At 59.1% G+C, this 16,905-nt stretch overlaps 1 protein-coding gene and 1 long non-coding RNA gene across 6 annotated transcripts in view; one reads left to right on the forward strand and one right to left on the reverse strand.

The window, feature by feature from the left end:
• Window positions 1–1,528: 1,528 nt before the first annotated feature.
• On the reverse strand, window positions 1,529–6,571 carry LOC130544799 (uncharacterized). The gene is made up of 2 exons (XR_008961396.1): window positions 3,466–6,571; window positions 1,529–2,009 (listed from the first exon to the last, which is right to left on the reverse strand). It is a non-coding gene; the product is annotated as an uncharacterized LOC130544799 (long non-coding RNA).
• A 625-nt stretch (window positions 6,572–7,196) lies between these two features.
• CCDC85C (coiled-coil domain containing 85C) overlaps window positions 7,197–16,905 on the forward strand; it is a 76,905-nt gene continuing 67,196 nt past the window's right edge. For all 5 annotated transcript variants that reach the window (XM_026515326.4, XM_026515327.4, XM_057318545.1 and 2 more), the window contains exon 1: window positions 7,197–8,024. In XM_026515326.4, coding sequence (XP_026371111.3) covers window positions 7,232–8,024 — 793 coding nt within the window. In that variant the 5' untranslated portion in view covers window positions 7,197–7,231. The remainder of the gene's footprint in view (window positions 8,025–16,905) is intronic.

The following is a 16,905-nucleotide window of genomic DNA, read 5'->3' on the forward strand; positions in this document are numbered from 1 at the left end:
TCGCACAATATGGTTTAAATAAGGTTCAAAAGCCTGATCATCAAGCAGTCTATTACAAGGGGAAATATAGTATGCTGATGGTATAATTAAGACAACATTCAGAATCGTGGGTCAGGTGGGCTGGGGCATGTGACCAGGAGGGGCCCCAGGGGCTTTCAAAAGTGGCAGTGACTTCCTATGATGGGCAGTGGCTGCCAGATTCCTGCTGTGTCCATTTGTTGTAATATAAAACAGTTCCTTTTTTTAAAACTTTATTTTTAAGATTTTATTTATAAAAATTCTCATTTATTTTTTTTAAGATTTTATTTTTAGGGGCGCCTGGGTGGCTCAGTCATTAAGCGTCTGCCTTCGGCTCAGGGCGTGATCCCGGCGTTCTGGGATCGAGCCCCGCATCAGGCTCCTCCGCTGGGAGCCTGCTTCTTCCTCTCCCACTCCCCCTGCCTGTGTTCCCTCTCTCGCTGGCTGTCTCTCTGTCAAATAAATAAATAAAATCTTTAAAAAAAAAGATTTTATTTTTAAGTAATCTCTACACCCAACATGGGGCTCAACCTCACAACCCCGAGATCAAGAGTCGCACAGACTGAGCCAGTGAGGTGCCCCTAAAATAGTTCCTAATAAGAATAATGTGGTCATGTGGGTTTTTAAAATATTTTATTTATTTGAGACAGAGAGAGAGAGTAAGAGAGAGAGCATGAGTGGGGGTGCAGAGGCAGAGGGAGAAGCAGACGTTCCTGCTGAGCAAGGAGCCTGACACGGGGCTCTACCCTAGGACCCCGGGATCATGACCTGAGCCCAAGGCAGCCGCTTAACTGACTGCTGACTGAGCCACCCAGGTGCCCCAAGAATAGTGTTTTTAAGTGTGTTAAGGTGAGAGGTAGTCCTGCAAAGAGCTCCCCTGACTCAGTTTCCCTTGTGGTTGAGCCTCCTTCCTGCCTTGCTCCTCAGGGCAGTGGTGTGAGGGGCTGTCAGCAGCTGAAGGGGGAGGAGAGAATTTTGGTGGCTCTAGCTGGGCAGGGAGCGGTACAGATGCAGCCACTTCCCAGTTGGTCCCTAACGGGGCCTTCCACCCTAGGAACCAAAGGGGATCGACCTGCCCTGTCTCTGGCTGGCCTGGTCTTGCAGCCTCCAAGCCTCAGCTGACCCTCTCTGATCTGTGCCTACACACCGGTCACGCGCTCTCTAGCAAACAAAAGTCTGGCCAGGTCTCTGCTCTAGGCCTTCTGTGCCTCCCCGGGCCCTCCCCTGGGTTGGGCTCCAGGCTTTTGCCTGCACATGAGGCCCCTGGGCTTCAGCTCCGTCCATCCCACTGAGACATCAGCACGTCTAGGCAGTGGTCCTGGGCACTGCTGGTTTCCTGTTCCCTGTTGGCACACTGGTCGGATGTGAGTGAATGAACCCACTTCCCCCAGACCTGCCACCGCGGCCCTCCAGGACCCAATATCCAAGCACTCTCCGACTGGTGGCCCCAGCTTCTGTGCAGTTTCCTCACCTATAAATGTGGGAGCTGAGACACTCGATCACTAAATTCTTTTTTTTTTTAAGATTTTATTTATTTATTTATTTGACAGAGACAGCCAGTGAGAAAGGGAACACAAGCAGGGGGAGTGGGAGAGGAAGAAGCAGGCTCTTAGTGGAGGAGCCTGATGTGGGGCTCGATCCCAGAACACGGGGATCACGCCCTGAGCCAAAGGCAGACGCTTAACGACTGCGCCACCCAGGCGCCCCTCGGTCACTAAATTCTTATGTTCTTGAGCTTCCTCAAAGGAAGCTGGTGGCAGCCCAGGGCCATTCCCGGCATCCTTTGTAGCCCAGTTTGCCAGGGGCAAGCCCTAGGTTCCTGGACAGCCCTTGTTTTATTGTACCTCGGTGTTGCCTCTGGAAGATGGGTGCAAATGTCCTTATCAGAAGACTGTGCTGGCCCAGAGGATGGGAAGAACGTGTGGGGGTGGCGGGCATAGCTCACCTTTCCAAGGCTTTGCAGGAGCTCTGCTAGGTGCTTGACACTGGCCCTGTGGGGAAAGCCTTAGATGAGAAAACCGTGGCTCAGAGAGGTTACGTAAAGGAGTGGCCTGAGGTCACCCAGCCAATCAGCAATGCAGGAGCCAGGACATGGCGCTCACACCCTGCAGTGATCTGTCAGCAGGAATAGCTGGGAAGCTCTGACCTGGCCGCCATCCAGAGGCTTGTGGAGTCTCTGTAACTTGGTTACAACGCGGAAGGCCTGCAGCAGGAGGAAGCAGCGTGGAGGGCCATGGGCCTGGCATGGCGAAGGCCCCCGGCATGGCAGGACCAGAGCCACAGTGAAAGGGATGCCCAAAGTACCTGGTCTGGTCTGCTCTCCTCTTTGAGAAGAGGCAGTGGTGTGTGGGGTCAGGGGAGCTCTTGGACTCAGATGGTCCTGGGTTCAAATCCCAGCTCATTCGCTTGCCAGCTGTGTGACCTTGGACAAGTGACTTAACCTATGCGAGCCTCAGTTTCCCCTTTTGTAAAAGGGGCATCAAGGGCTCCCACCTAACAGGGCTGCAGTTAGGACTCAATCAGATAAGCTGTGCAGAGCCATGTAAAGCCCTAGCAATGCCATTACATGGAAAGTGTGCAGTCACTTTATTAATAATAATTATGGTCGTGGGGCACCTGGGTGCCTTGGTGAAGCATCTGCCTTCAGCTCAGGTCATGATCTCAGGGTCCTGGGATGGAGCCCCGCCTTGCATCAGGTTCCCAGCTCAGCCAGAAGTCTGCTTCTCCCTCTCCCGCTGCCCCTCCCCTCCCCATGCTCTCTCTTGCTCTCTCTCAAATAAATACATAAATAATCTTTTAATAAAAAAAATTATAGTCACTTTTCCACAGGCCCTGATTTCTTAGGCAAGGAGGCCTTTCAGCCCTACGTGGTGACTTCCCTGTTTCAGGGTCCCCCAGGGTGGGGAGCGCAGAAAAAAGTCCGACCCCAGGCCCGGTGAGCCACCATCGCTCTGCTGGCCTGTAGAAACATCCAGCCAGTGGGCAACCTTCCCCCTTCCGTCTGTGCCTGAGTCCTTGTGTGTCCACACGCCTCTGAACATCGCCCATAAGTTCACATGGTCATCTGAGCTTCGTGGAGAAAAACAAGCAAGCCAAGAGAATCAGCATAGACTTCTAAGAGGACTAATGACCGTCTTACCAGGTTGTTATGGTCATCATGTGAGGACCAGCCTAGGGTCCCCTGCTCATACTGGGTGCTGGGTAGAGTGGTGGGGGTGGCGGTGGTGATTACTGCTGTTAACTACCCCCCCCAGGGAGAGGCCACACACGCTTCTCCCTGCAGCTCACAGAGCCCTCGGCACCCCCGCTCCATCACCTCCCTCCCTCTGACACCCCCACCCAGCTCACTGTCACCTACCTTTGGGGTTTTAGCTTGTGTGGTTCCCTCCATTTCAACTATCCCAATGCTCTCCTCCCCCGTCCAAAATCTGACAAACTCCTACTCACTCTTCAAGATTCAACTCAGGGGGCGCCCGGCTGGCTCAGTCAGTGGAACATTTGACTCTTTGTCTCGGGGTTGTGAGTTCCAGTCCCACGTTGGGAGTAGAGATGACTTAAAAACAAAAAAGATTCAACTCAGATGTCACCTCCCCCAGGAAGCCCAGCCCAGTGCTTCAGGCCGTTCCCTCGATGATATGTTCTACTCCTCTCTTTGGGGTACTCACCACAATGCATCTACACGCATTTTATATATATGCCGTGCGTATGATTCCATGTATATGTGCTCTTGTGTATACGTGCTTACCTAGTTATGTTTGTGTGCTCAGTAAACCAACAAACGAAAGTGACCTTGGGCAAGTCATTTCCCTTCTGGGGCTCAGTTGCCTCATCTTCAAAATGAGGGCCTCAGAGTCAATTGGTCATGTGCCAAAGGGTTGTGCATCCACCCTGCAAACATCAAATGGTGTCTGCTCTGGGCTCTGTGCTCCCTTCCCAGCGGGGAGACAGGCTGCTCACCACCAGTGTGGTCTTATTATCAGTTCCCAGGGTCACAGACCCTGTGTTTTGAAACAGTTTGTCTATTATATGTCCGCATTCTGGCTCTCACTCCAGCCGGCTCTCAAAAACATTTGCGTGCTTTTAAATGGACACGCGCTGGGAAGGTCTGAAGGCAAAAAAAATTAGAGAGTCGGGGGTGTATCTTTATTATTTAAAAGACCCCCAACTACTTTTACTGGGCATCCAGAGATTGACTCTGCTAGAGCGCCATGATTTGGTTTTACTGTTTCCATGACAAAGCTGAGCCTGTTATGACCGGGAAGCTAGAAACCGAAGACACATGACGTTGCTGAGCTCATGGCTTGGGGTACAAGGTCTGCGGGACTGTGAATGTTCTAGGGAGCTTGGCACCTTTTGCTGGACCCTGAGGGACATCAGCCCTTAGGGAGGGGGCTCTGACTTGGCCGGTCTCTCTTGCTTCAGGACCCTGTCTTAGCCTGGCCCTCTCAACCTCCTGCCATCCTATTTTGTTCCGCCCAAGCCTGTTCTCCGGGCAGCCAGGAAGCCCGGAGCAGAGTCTCCCTCAGGCCACCTGGTAGCGTCATCTCTAGTGCTCTTTGCTGCACCTAGGGGGGACGTGGGTCCTGGCTGGGGGACCACTGGCCCTACTGTCTGTAGTTGCTGCAAGCAAACCCCATCTAGATGCAGGCTTCGTTCTTCTCTTGGAACATTCAGCGGAGGCTGTGATCCCTGGAGAGGTACGGGACTGAGATGCAGGCCATGGCGACCACCTGGGGCCACGCACAAATGAGCAGGGCGTTCCCATGAGTGCAGCGTTACCCACCTCCACCACTTCCCTAGTGAGTCCACGCATCCTCTTCTTACCTCTCCCGGAAGCAGCTCTGTGCACAGCCTTCAGGGAGCTGTCTGATCTGGCGTCCTGGGGTAAGACAGGCTTGCAGCCTCCCAGGTGTGAGCTGAAACCCTCTCCAAACCCGGATTCTGCCTGGGCTGGGCCCAGGAAGAATAGTGGCTCGCCTGGGCCAAGTCCTGGGAACCCTGACCTCCTCTGTGGCTTCACCCTCACAGCTCTGCTCCTCCCACCCATCCTCTCCCTACCACCCCCTCCTGAAGTCTACCTGGAGAGAGGGGCAGATGGGTGGGGAATGAGGTGCTGAATCTGGACCTCTCTATGCACCTCCCCCATCCCTTCACTTGTGGGCTGGAGTGAGCCTCTTAAAAGGCAAATCAGGTCAGGTTGCTTGGTGCTAACCCCCTACTGCTCTCCCAGCTGCCTTAGAATCATGCAGGATCCGGCCCCTCTGACCTCATCTCTCACCCCTTCCCTGGCCCATTCCCAGCCCCACTGGCCTTCTTGGAATAGGCCGCTAACAGGCCAGCCCTAGGGCCTTGGCACTAACTGTTCCCTCCACCTGGAGTGCCCTTCCCCCCTCATCTTTGTTCTTTCTGCTCAGGTCTCAGCTTAGATGCACCTTCTCAGAGGTCCTCCTTGACCACGGGATCTAAAGTAACTGATGATCACTTTCTGTGACAGCAGCTTGTCTAAATCCCCTGCACAGCCTGGTGGTTATCTAGTGTTTATCATCCGCTCTCTCCTCCTCCCCACAGACTGCAATTTCCCCCCCTCCCCTCGCCCCAGGGCAGTGACCTCTGCTGTCCTGCCCTGCGGAATCCCCGGGGGTCTGAAACAGGACTGGTGTAGAGAAGGTGCTGGGTGCGCCAACTGTCCAACGCATGGCTGAGCAACTGGAAATGGGGACATCAGCTGCCACGCGGGCGCGCGCTCCAGGCCGTGGCGGCTCACAGTCGAGTGCGCGGGTTTTATCTTATTGCGGGTCTCAGGGGAGGGACGCCCCCCTCGGACCAGCTAGCAGCAGGCATAAACACGCTTCGGGGACGCGAGGGTAACGAGACAGACTCACAGGCTGGGGGAACACCCCGGGTGCCCGGCGAAGCTGCTGGTGGGGAGGGGGTTCTGTGGCCGGCTCGGCGACCCCCGACCCTGGCGTTAAGGCCCCAGTGGGAGATCTTCCTCCATCCCCTCCTGTGGTCTCCACCTCAGGAAGCTCTGACACTCCCTCGACGCCCAGGAACTAGCGGTCGGGTGGGCGGGGGAGCAGTGCTCTGAGCACAGCTCCGAGCGGGGGACAAGTTCCCCGTACCCTCGCCCCCTTGGGGCAGGGGAAAGGGTACAGACCATGCTCGGAGACACGGCTGGAGAGGCCCTGGCCTTCCGGGGCGCAGACGCAGGAGCCACAGCCCTGGGCTGGGGTGGAAACGCAGCCCCTCCGCATGCTCTGGCAGGGGACGGGAGTGGAGATGGGGGCAAGGAAGGGGACAAAGAGCCGCCCTGCCTCCGGGGAGAGCGACCCCCGAGTCAGAGTCCCATTGTTCGTCGTATCTCAGACTACGCCGGACTCTGGTGCCCCCGGGAGGGAGAAGCGGAGCTGTCCTCCGGCTCCCGGGTATTTGCTTACTTGGGGCGGGGGGAGTGTGGGCGGGGGACGCAGGCCTGGGAGGGGGCTCGGCGTCCATTTCCGCGCGTCTCCTTTAAGGAAAGCCCTGCCCTACCTTTCCCACCGTCCCCCTCCCCGCAGCCGTACCTGCATTTTAAAAGCGCCCTGTAGCCCAGGGATTGGCCAAGGCCGCGTCCTCCGGGCGCAGAAACTTGAACCGCCGGGAGGGGGGTCGGAAGCCGGGTGGCTGGACTGTACCATCTCCTCGGCTTCCCCCGCGTGCGCCCCGCCCCTCCCACACACCCCCGGGTAGGCCCAATCGGATGGGCGGGAGGGCGGGACCGCGGCTCGAATGCGCCTCTGGCAGGGCGCCGGGCAGGCGGGCGCACGGCGCTGGGGGACGTCGGGGGCCGGCCGCGCCTCTGCCCGTCCCCTCGCTCCCCCCGAAGGCGGAGCCGGCCGAGGTGCCCCGCCCCCTCCCCGCCCGGAGTGGGCGGGGCGGCCGGGGCTCCGGGAGCTGGGCCGGGGGCGGGCCTCCGCCTGCTTCGCCCGAACCCGAAGAGCGCCCGGCACGGCTGCCGCCGACGCAGCAGCGGTCCCAGCTCGCCGAGCCCCGAGACCCGCGGTTCACCGGCGGCCCGGGCGGACGCTGCGTGAGGGCGCGCGAGGAGGCGCGGGGCGGCCCGCACGCGCCCCCGGCCGCCCCCTGCCCGTGAGCGGACCGGCCCAGCGCCGCCCCGGCGCGGGGAGCGCCGGCCGGGCGAGGGCGCGGGCGATGCCGCGGTGACGGCCCCGCCATGGCGAAGCCCCCGGCGGCGGCGGCGGCGGCGGCGGCGTCGGAGGAGCTGAGCCAGGTGCCGGACGAGGAGCTGCTGCGCTGGAGCAAGGAGGAGCTGGCGCGGCGGCTGCGGCGCGCAGAGGGCGAGAAGGTGGGCCTCATGCTGGAGCACGGCGGCCTGATGCGCGACGTGAACCGGCGGCTGCAGCAGCACCTGCTGGAGATCCGCGGCCTCAAGGACGTGAACCAGCGGCTGCAGGACGACAACCAGGAGCTACGCGAGCTCTGCTGCTTCCTCGACGACGACCGGCAGAAGGGGCGCAAGCTGGCGCGCGAGTGGCAGCGCTTCGGGCGCCACGCGGCCGGCGCCGTGTGGCACGAGGTGGCCCGCTCGCAGCAGAAACTGCGCGAGCTCGAGGCGCGCCAGGAGGCCCTGCTGCGCGAGAACCTGGAACTCAAGGAGCTGGTGCTGATGCTGGACGAGGAGCGCGCGGCGCTGGCGGGGGGTGGGGGCGGCGCGGGCGGCGGCGGCGGCGGCGCGGGCTCCCGCAGCTCCATCGACAGCCAGGCTAGCCTGAGCGGGCCGCTGGCCGGTGGCGCGGCGGGCGCGGGTGCCCGCGACGTGGGCGACGGCAGCAGCACGTCGAGCGCGGGTAGCGGAGGCAGCCCGGACCACCACCACCACGTCCCGCCCCCGCTGCTGCCCCCCGGGCCGCACAAGGCCCCCGACGGCAAGGCCATAGCCACGCGCCGGTCCCTGGACGACCTGTCGGCGCCACCGCACCACCGAAGTATTCCCAACGGCCTGCACGGTAAGGACCGCACGGGTCGGGTAGCGCGGGTCTCGGGCCCACGGCCCCTTCCCGCCAGAGGCGGTCGCCACTCCAGACCCCTTCTCCGGCTGGTATTCAGACTCAGGGCTGGGGGATCCCGCGCCCACCCGCAGTGGGGTTTTGGGTGATGATTTTTGCTCAAGTGGAGGAGGCGTGACCCTGCCCAGCTCCGAATCCGCAGCCGGGCCGGGGACCCACTGGACCCCAGAAAAGTTTCTCTCCTGCGGAATTATCCGTATTCGTGCCGGGTACTGCAAGGCCGGCTAGGGACGCCTCATTCCAACCTGAAAATCTTTGTCCAGGAGCGGGAAGTTCTTGCGGGGGTGTGTGTGAGAGGGGGGAAAGAAAGACCTTTTGACTTTGAGTACAGGTGAATTTCCCCTCTTATCTGGAGCAACAGGCAACCTCAAACCCGAGCAGCGTCCACGTGTGTGGGGGGCTGGGATTCCACCCGGGCTTCTCCGTGCTGCCTGCGGGCCGAGGAGCACAGGCAGCCCCTTGAGACTCCAGGCAGCTGGGCCAGAGGACCGGGCGGAGAGCCTTTTTGGTTTGCTATCAGTCCTGAACTTCTCAGGGTGGGCGGACCTTTCTCAACCGAGGCTCTAAGACTTTACAGAGGGATATGTGCTTGGAATGGATCCTAGCTTTTCTCCTCTGCCTGCCTCAGTTTCCTTATCTGTAGAATGGAGTTGATCCCTGCCTTGTGGATTTGAGGTGGAGACAAAGTCTCCCAAGGGATCTGTAAACTGTTGGTCTCCTTACAGGAAGTGCCGTGGTGGTAGGTGGCCTGGGTGTGGGTGGAGGACCTTTGGCCTCAGGAAAGCTCAGCTACTGTCTTCCACGCCCACGTGACCTATGGGCCCCCAGCTTGGGTCTGTGGAGCAGGGCCACGGCTGCCATTCCCCGCGCCCTGATCCGTGGCTCTCCCTGCCACTCGTGCCTCTCCCTACCTCCCTGTTCTTCCACATTTTTGGTGGCTTGGCTCCCAGTCCTGGTGGCAGTTGCTGCTGCCTGAACTATTTGCCTGAAGGTGGAGATTAAACAGCCCTTTCTGGTTCTCTTTAAAGGCTTTCCTGGTTCAGAGAAAATGTGTCTAGGCTTTATATGACTGTTCTTCCCCAGAGTGACGCCTGAGCAGAGGAGGGACGCTCTGTCTTTGGTTTGGTGGCTGAGTGGCCTGTGTGGGGTGGGAACCGGACCCCATGCAGGTGGGGTGCTCGCCCAGCACAATTTTTCCTTTATTTACCTTCCCAGCCTGTGAGTTCAGAGCAGGACTGGGTTGAGAGGGATATTTTGTTACTGATTAGCAATGTGCCACTACCACTCGGGTTTCCCATTGTAACTCTGTCTCCACCCCACCTCCCACCACAGGCGGCTGGAGGCCAGTGGGAGCAGCTCAGTTAGGTGCTGTCGTTTGTGGCTTGTGGGGCTTTCTGGGGCTGGGGAATCAGGAGTCCCAGTCCCAGCCTCTCTGGCCTTGTCTTCTTGGGGGCCTCAGGAGGGGCCGACTTCTGGGCCTCAGTTTCTCCCAAGTGCAAGGAGGGAATGCTGCAGTCCTGTGGCTGGGAGATGTTGCTGGTGTTCGGCTGTGTCATCAGTGACACTTGCAGGGAGCGGGTGTCGGCACGGTACTGGAGTGCCCAGCGTCACCGCGTATCTGCAGGAAAGTTCTGTCATGCTTTGGACCAGGAGACACGCCCCGGTCCGGCTCCGTGTTGGCAGCAGCCAGAGATGACGCCAGGGCAGGGGACCAGGGGGTGGCTGGGACTTGAGGCGTAGCGTTGCCTGCAGAGTCCGTGCCCTCCCCCCAGTCCCCGAAGTCCTGGGCTCACTCGGAACAGGCCTGCCACGGTCTGGTGGTGGCCAAGCTTTGTGTTGGGCAAAATACAAATAAGCATCACTATCCCCGATTTCAGTTACGGCTTGGTGTTTGGTGCTGGCTCTGAGTCATTCGGGGCCTTGAGCTATTCTCCCGGCAAAGTGAACAGGATGGCCGTAAACAAGGAAAGGCCCTTCTCTTAAAAATGACTTTGGGGTAGTTTTGAGTGGAGGGAGGAGGGAGGAGGGAGCTGGAGGTGGGAAAGATCATGTACCTCAGTCCAGGTGGTGGAGAAAGTGGGTCAGATGCTGGGCTTGTGCCCTCCATAGTTGGTCTCAGCCCTCGCAGGAACCCTGGAGGTAGGATGGTATCCCCATTTTCAGACAAGCCAGTGGAGTCCGAGGGAGGTTCTGAGCCTTGTCTGGGAAAGCCCCGGAGACTGGCAGTGTCTTGCTCCGTTGCCTGGGTGGGGCTGCCGAGGTTAGGCTGCAGACTGGGGGTGGGGGGCCCCCCAGGGTGGAGCTGCTGGAAGTTGGGGGCATTCCTGCATGGCTCAGGCTGACGGCTGGCTTGCACCTCTGGCCTCTGTCACTGTCCAATACTTAGTCAGCAGACAGCACTGGTGACTCCCTAGTCTTGATTCCTGACCCAGGTTTGGTCTTGTTCGCCCATTCTGGGAAGTGTCACTTCCTTATCGGTGACCACTGAGCAGATGGTTGATAACCCTGTCACCCGGAGGGGTCACACCGTCTTGCATTTGAATCTGCCTCCTGCTTTTCTCTGGGGGCCAGTTACTTCTCTGAGCCTCCCTCTGCTCTTCTGCAAAGTGGGGCAAAACCCTGAGTGCCCCCTTCAGCCGCCGAGGCCGAGGGCGGTCAGGGTCTGCGCACAGTGACATCTCAGTAGTTGTCAGAATCCTTGTCTTGCTTGTTTCTTCCCAGGCTCCTCATGAAAAAACAAGAGGGACCCCTTTGGGGGCTTGCCAGACAGACTTTGGTGTTGTCTTCAAAACTCTGCTGTTTAGACAGATTGCCTGAATGTTGGCGACCACAGCACCTGCTGACGAATTGGGGGCCTGTGGCCCTGTAGTCCTCTTGGAAGCAGCGGGGTGTGCCTGCAGGCCGCACTGGGGGTCTGGGGAAGGCCCCTGCGGCTGCAGTCCTGGTCTGGCCTGGGCCTGGCCTCCAAGAATGCATATGCAAATGACACCCCCCCCCGCCCCCGGTGGTTTTTGACCAAGCTCTGGGTTGTGCTGACTGAAGTCCGAGTAGAGTGCTCTTTGCTGTACTCCTGGCAAACTAAGGCAGGTGAACCCCAAACTCTAGAAAGTCAGGTTTGCCCCCTTGAATCGACCATTTTCAAACAAAAGCATTTTCAACAAGTTCTCTCCTGCCCCTCCCCCACTCTCCCCTCCCCCCAAGTCCCTGTTTATGAGTCCTGTCCTCCCCCCCACCCATCACCCTGGCCCGTTCCCCTTCAGTTAACCCAGAGAAACCAGGACCTACAGCAAGCCTTTGTATGGGCCCTGTTTACTTTTAAAAGTTTGGATTAAAAATTTGAGCTTCTCAAAATAAGATGGTTTTGTTCTCCTGCTTGTGTTTTTGTTGGTTTAAGGGGAGGATGGAGCGAGGGTGGTCTGGACCTTTAAAAAAAAAAGACGGTGTGAGTGAGCCGGCATGCTGGCCCTGAATAGGTCTTTTATTAGGGGCCTCCCAGCTCAGCGCCTCCTGGGCGGGATCACTAGTAAGACGGCTTTTCCTAAACCTAGGCAGGCCTGGGAGCAAAGGTCATCAAAGACAATGGAGCGGTTTAGATAAGCCTTTCCCCCTCCCTCCCCAACCTGACCCTGACCTTTCATCCGGGGCCTTGGGGTGTTGGGGCCCCAGGGCCATGTGCAAAAGGTGGACTGGCCCTGAGGGGCTCACTGGCAGGTAAGCCTGGGGAGGGCCGGGGTGCCCCCCGGCACTTCACAGTTTATGTTACAGAGCCTCCCAGTCCGCACTCGATTATGGTCAGAGCTCCCAAATGGCCCCATATTGTAGATGGGGAAACTGAGGCTTGAAGAGAACAGTGACTTGCTCTGGGTCCCGTGGGACTGCCTGGGGGACCTGGGCTCGGTGTTGGGTCTCCTGTGTCGGAGTCTGGGCCTGCCACGCTGTGCCTTCTGCTCTCTGGGCCAGGATGGTCTGGCTCGGTCAGGCTTGGAGAAGCTCCCCTGGGCAGCCCACCAGCAATGGAAGGCCTCCCAGAGCTTCATCCTTGGCAGGGCCTGGGTGACCTGCAGATGGTCATGGGGATGGTTGGGGGTGGGGGGAGCTGCAGACACAGGCTGGACCTGTGTCGCGAAGGTATGGCTCCTCTTCTGGGGAAGCCAGACCTGTGCCTCGTTCCTGCCGTGTTCCTGCACGCGGCAGCATGGCCCATCCATAAAGTGGGGAACATGGGCTCAGGGCAGGCTTCTGTTCGCAGGGAGTCCTTCCTTCTGGTATTTTCATTCCCTCACTTCTGCCCCAGGCTGGCTTCCCTCTGCTCTGGTGACCCCACCCCTCCCCTCACCGGGGCCTGGCCTCGAACTCCTGGGGCACCACTCGGTTTGTAACATTGGTCCCAGAACAGCACGGTTAGCAAGGAAGTGCTCTGCTGCTCATAATCCGTGTTTCCCACCCATGGGGATTTTCCACCCCGGGCTTGTCCGTGTCATCAGCACAGAGAATGGGAAGCCTGGGACCTTCGGTGAGTTCCAGAACCTCTGTGGCCCTCTGTTTTCTCCTCTGCAAAGTGGGAGACTATTACCAGCCAGGTTGAGGGAAGGAAGTGGGGACTATCTCTTACGTGCCAGTCCTCGTCCTCCCAGGTGGAGCACCCCATGCTGGGTATGCTTGGGAACAATAATAGACCTGGGTAAAGGGCACCTGGGTGACTCAGTCGGTTAAACGGCTGTCTTAGGCTCAGGTCATGATCCTGGGAGGACTCCTGGGATCGAGTCCTGCATCGGGGTCCCTGCTGGGCCGGGAGGCTGCTTCTCCCTCTGCCCCTCACCCTGCTTGTGCTCTCAGAAAAAAAAAAAATAAATAAATAAAAAAAAATAGACGTTGGTGAAGCCTGACCTTGCACCTGCTGTGTGCGTGTGGCATGGTACTAAACCTGAAAGCCTGTTTCTGCACCTGTCCTGAGGGTAACAGCAGCCCCGTCCTAGAACTGGGCCTCCAGGGATAGGCTCAGTGACCTTCCACTGTCACTTGGACCCCCTGCAGATTTGCCTTCTTGGGCTGGGGATGGGGGGATCCCCTGTCATGTGCTTGTGAGGGCAGCCCTGTGCCTGGCCTGTGTCAGATCCAAGCGAGCCCTTGTCTAGTTGAACGGAAGAGAGAGAGCATTTCAGCAGGAGTAGGGCAGAAGAAGGATTGCAGGTGGGTCTGACCACGGTTGCTGAGAGCCCAGGGCCTGCAAGGTGTTCTCGTGACGTGTGGGGAGCTGGGGTGGCACTGGGCCTGGATGCCTCCTCCTATGAACAGAAAGAACTGGAATGTGGAGCCCAGACAAGAAAAGCCTTGGGGCCAGGGAGCTGGGAGTGGGCTGTTAGCCCAGGGGTTGTGTCCAGCCCCTAGGGGTGGGGCCCCAGAGTGGCGGAGACTCCCCTTCAGGGGCCCCCCAGAAGAGTGGTCCAGGAGGACCGTGTCACCTTTGGAGGTGAGCAGCAGCCTGCAGAGCTGGTGAGGGGCTTTCCTGCACCCAGGGCGGTGGGACACCCCAGACAGCTCTGGGAAGGCCGAGAACAAGAAGCGTCAGGAGGCGGCAGGGCGGGGCGGGTTGTCGAGAGGTCGCCCTTCAAGCCGGAAGGGCCGCATCAGCACGCGGTTATTGAGTGCTTACTCAGTCTGTGTTGTGGGCCACTCACACAGTGATTCATGTGGCCTGGCTTGGGGAGTGGCCGTTCAGGGGCATTTGTCTGTGGCTGCCAGGGTGCAGGCTGGGCTGGGGGCAGCCGGGGAGGAAGCTTGGAGCTCCCAGGTGGCCGTGGTGATAGTGGCCACGGGAGAGAACCTTCTCTGCAGGTTCTCAGACCTGGCGGGGTGGCTCCAAAGCTGTGCCCCCAGCCCCTGTCGGCCTCCTTGTGACTTCCGAGCTCTGGGGTCAGGCCGCATTCCATATCCACTCACAGAAGAGTCACCCCTGCTGCCACTCTCTGTCCCCCGCCTACAACTTGGGGCCCCGGGATCCCTGCAGGGATGACTCTGGGGTTTGCGAGCTGAGAGTAGGCAGTTCCATCTCCCTGGTGCAGGATGACGAGGCGACCTAGGTGGCGTCCCCAGAGGTTTGGTGACAGGAACAAGCTTGCCTGCTAAAGGAACGCACTGCTCCTTTGATCCTGAAAAGTCAGGAGTGGTCCCCCTCCTAGCAAGTACCTAGAGCTTATCACTGTCACACATTCTGCTGCCACTGTCCCCTGCCCCCACAGGGTTCTTGGGCAGATTTGAAGCTGGGCCACCCGGTGTTGGATGCCGGCTCTTGAGCAAGTCGCTGTAATGGTCTCCAGCTGTCCAGGGAGCAGGGCAGAAAGCTCAGGAGCTTTATTGATTCGCCTGTAAGTGTCCTTGGGCTCACCCGGTGTATGGTGTTTAAACAGAAGTGTATTCATTAAGTGGCAGCAGGGGAAAGGGAGGGGATGTTGCTGTGTAAAGGTTTGTAAGCGGACCACTAACGGTAACTCTGGATCCCCTAGGGAAAGCCCATCAGAAAAGGTCACAGCTGGAACTGCCTACAGCCTGAAGAAAAGCCCAACCCAGGGGCTTGGGGGGTGGGGTGCAGGTGCAGTGGGAGGGGCTTCACAGATCCCACCTGCCCCGGCATTCCCCCCTGAACCAGATGTGCCAGGCAAATGCCTGCTCATGCCTGGGCTCCAGCTGTTCCTCCTGCCGTGCCCGGCCTCTTCCCTGGTCTGTTCTGCCTGTACAATCCTGTGCCTCTGAGGCTCATCTCGGCTCCTGAGTTTAGCCACCCCCTCCTAGCTCCTAGCACCCCGAGAGGTTGAAAGCCAAAGCAGGGGCCTTGTGGGATTGAAAAGGGCGTGACAAATAATCATGCCAGGCAGAGAGGGCCACCTGGGCACGTGTGACGGGAAGGTTCCAGGGTCTCGTGGACTGGGGCTCCTGGCCCCACCCTCACCCCCACCCCCACATGACCTGGTGTGACTTGCCTCACTGCTCTGAGCCTTTTCCTCAGCAAAGCTGGGATCCCAGTGGGGTCCAGCAGGACTTTTCCCTGCGGTGGGAGCCAGGAAGCCCCTAGCACCATGCCAGGCACATTTGGTGCCCATCAAAGACATTTTTGGAACCTGTCCCTTTGTACCAAGGCTGTGAGTCGAGAGGACCAGTGCCCTGGTCACACGAGCTCAGAGGTCGACGATGGACTGAGCGTGCTGGCAGGGCGACCAGGGAGGGCTCCAGCTCCTGTGTGGCGGAGCCCGGGGCGGGTCCCCTTCCCTTTCAGCTCTCCGCCAGTGCCTGAGGACTCCGGGCACTTTGCTCAGGGGTTTCCGGCTTTCCCAGGCACGGCATTTCCTCCACCCGGAGATACCATCAGTCGCAGATGCCCTGGGCAGTGAACAACAGCTCCTGCTGGGAGGGGAAGACCCTGCAGTAAACGCACACGCATGGAGTCTGAGAGGCGCCCCACGTTGTAACGTGCATCTCTGAGTGCAGGAAATAACTAATGGCAAAGGGCAAAGGCCTCTGGTTGATGGGGAAGCCAGAAGGAAGGGAAACAGACCCTTGTTTACTCCCCAGGGCCCCCCGGGTTATCTGCTGGCCCTGCCACTGGCCCTGGCAGCTGATGCCCTCCCCACATTTGGGGGTTTGGGGGCACAGTGTGCTGCCCGGTGCTGTTGTGTTGTTAGACAACAGGGAACCAGTGGTTCAGCTCACTCCTGACCCCACCATGTGCAAGTGCCTTCCTCTCTCTGGGCCCTCCTGTTCTCGTCCGTAAGATGGGGAGCTTGAGTGGGCTGGGCCTGGGCTCCCAGAGACCCTAGCCTTGTCTGGCCCCTTGACGCAGAGTTCCTATGACGCACAGAGCTGCAAGGGAAGAGCCTCCCGCCCTGCCCTCCTGCCTCTCTTCTGTCATATTTGTGGTTTTGTGTCTTGCCCAGTGGTTAGTCCTCAGCTTGGGGCAGGTCTCCCACTTGAGCTTCTGGGGTGATGGAGGTGACCTGTCCAGCGCTGGCTGAGGCTGCTGGCCGGCCAGCCTGTCTGGTGAAGGGCTGATGGAATTACCGACCTCTGCCATCTGATCTGCTCTTATGGGACTACGTAACGGGTTTGGCGCTTGGAGAGTGTGCGGGCTTCCGGTGCCTCCGTGTGGGGTCTGCCCGGGACAGAGCCGCCTGTCTTGGACTTGAGGTTCCTGTGCGTCGTGCTGTCTGCCTGGTTCATAGGCTGCTCTGGGCAGTCTTCCTGGCATGCAGTAGGTGCTCGGTGTATGTCGGGGAGAGGAACGGGGAGGTGGGAGGCACGGCCCGAGGTGCTCCCTCTTGTTGCTTTAAACCTGACAGTGGTCAACCTACTTTGGCCACCGCCCCCCCCTTTTTTCCCATTTGCTCCATTTGGTGCCAAATGGCCTTCAGTTCCTTTAGAAAAAAAAATCCAGCCTCCCCACCGCGGGTGGGGCTTGCGTGATCCCTCTGGCCTGTTTCCTTCGCAGTTACTGCAAAAGACACACTTGTGTTTACCGGTGGTTCCTAACCACGGCTGCATATTAGGAACCACTTGGGGAACTTTAGACAATGCCAGTGCCTGGATGGGCCCCCAGGGATGGGCTCAGTTGGTTCTGGAGGCTTCAGTGGTTGTAGAGGCTCCCTGGGGTTTCTGCCGGAGCCACGGTGGGGAGCTCAGGAGAAAGCCACTGGGCCTGCTGTGGCCGCCCAAGCTTAAGACGGGCCGTCAGCAGGTGGGCAGGAGGTGGACACCGTCCCGCGCTGGGGCATCTCAGAGCCCGGTGTGGGGGGGGGGGGGAGGCTGAGGCTGGTGTCAGCTCCTGTTAGCT

The sequence above is a fragment of the Ursus arctos genome, unplaced genomic scaffold (assembly GCF_023065955.2).
Source record: "Ursus arctos isolate Adak ecotype North America unplaced genomic scaffold, UrsArc2.0 scaffold_25, whole genome shotgun sequence".
Taxonomy (NCBI): domain Eukaryota; kingdom Metazoa; phylum Chordata; class Mammalia; order Carnivora; family Ursidae; genus Ursus; species Ursus arctos.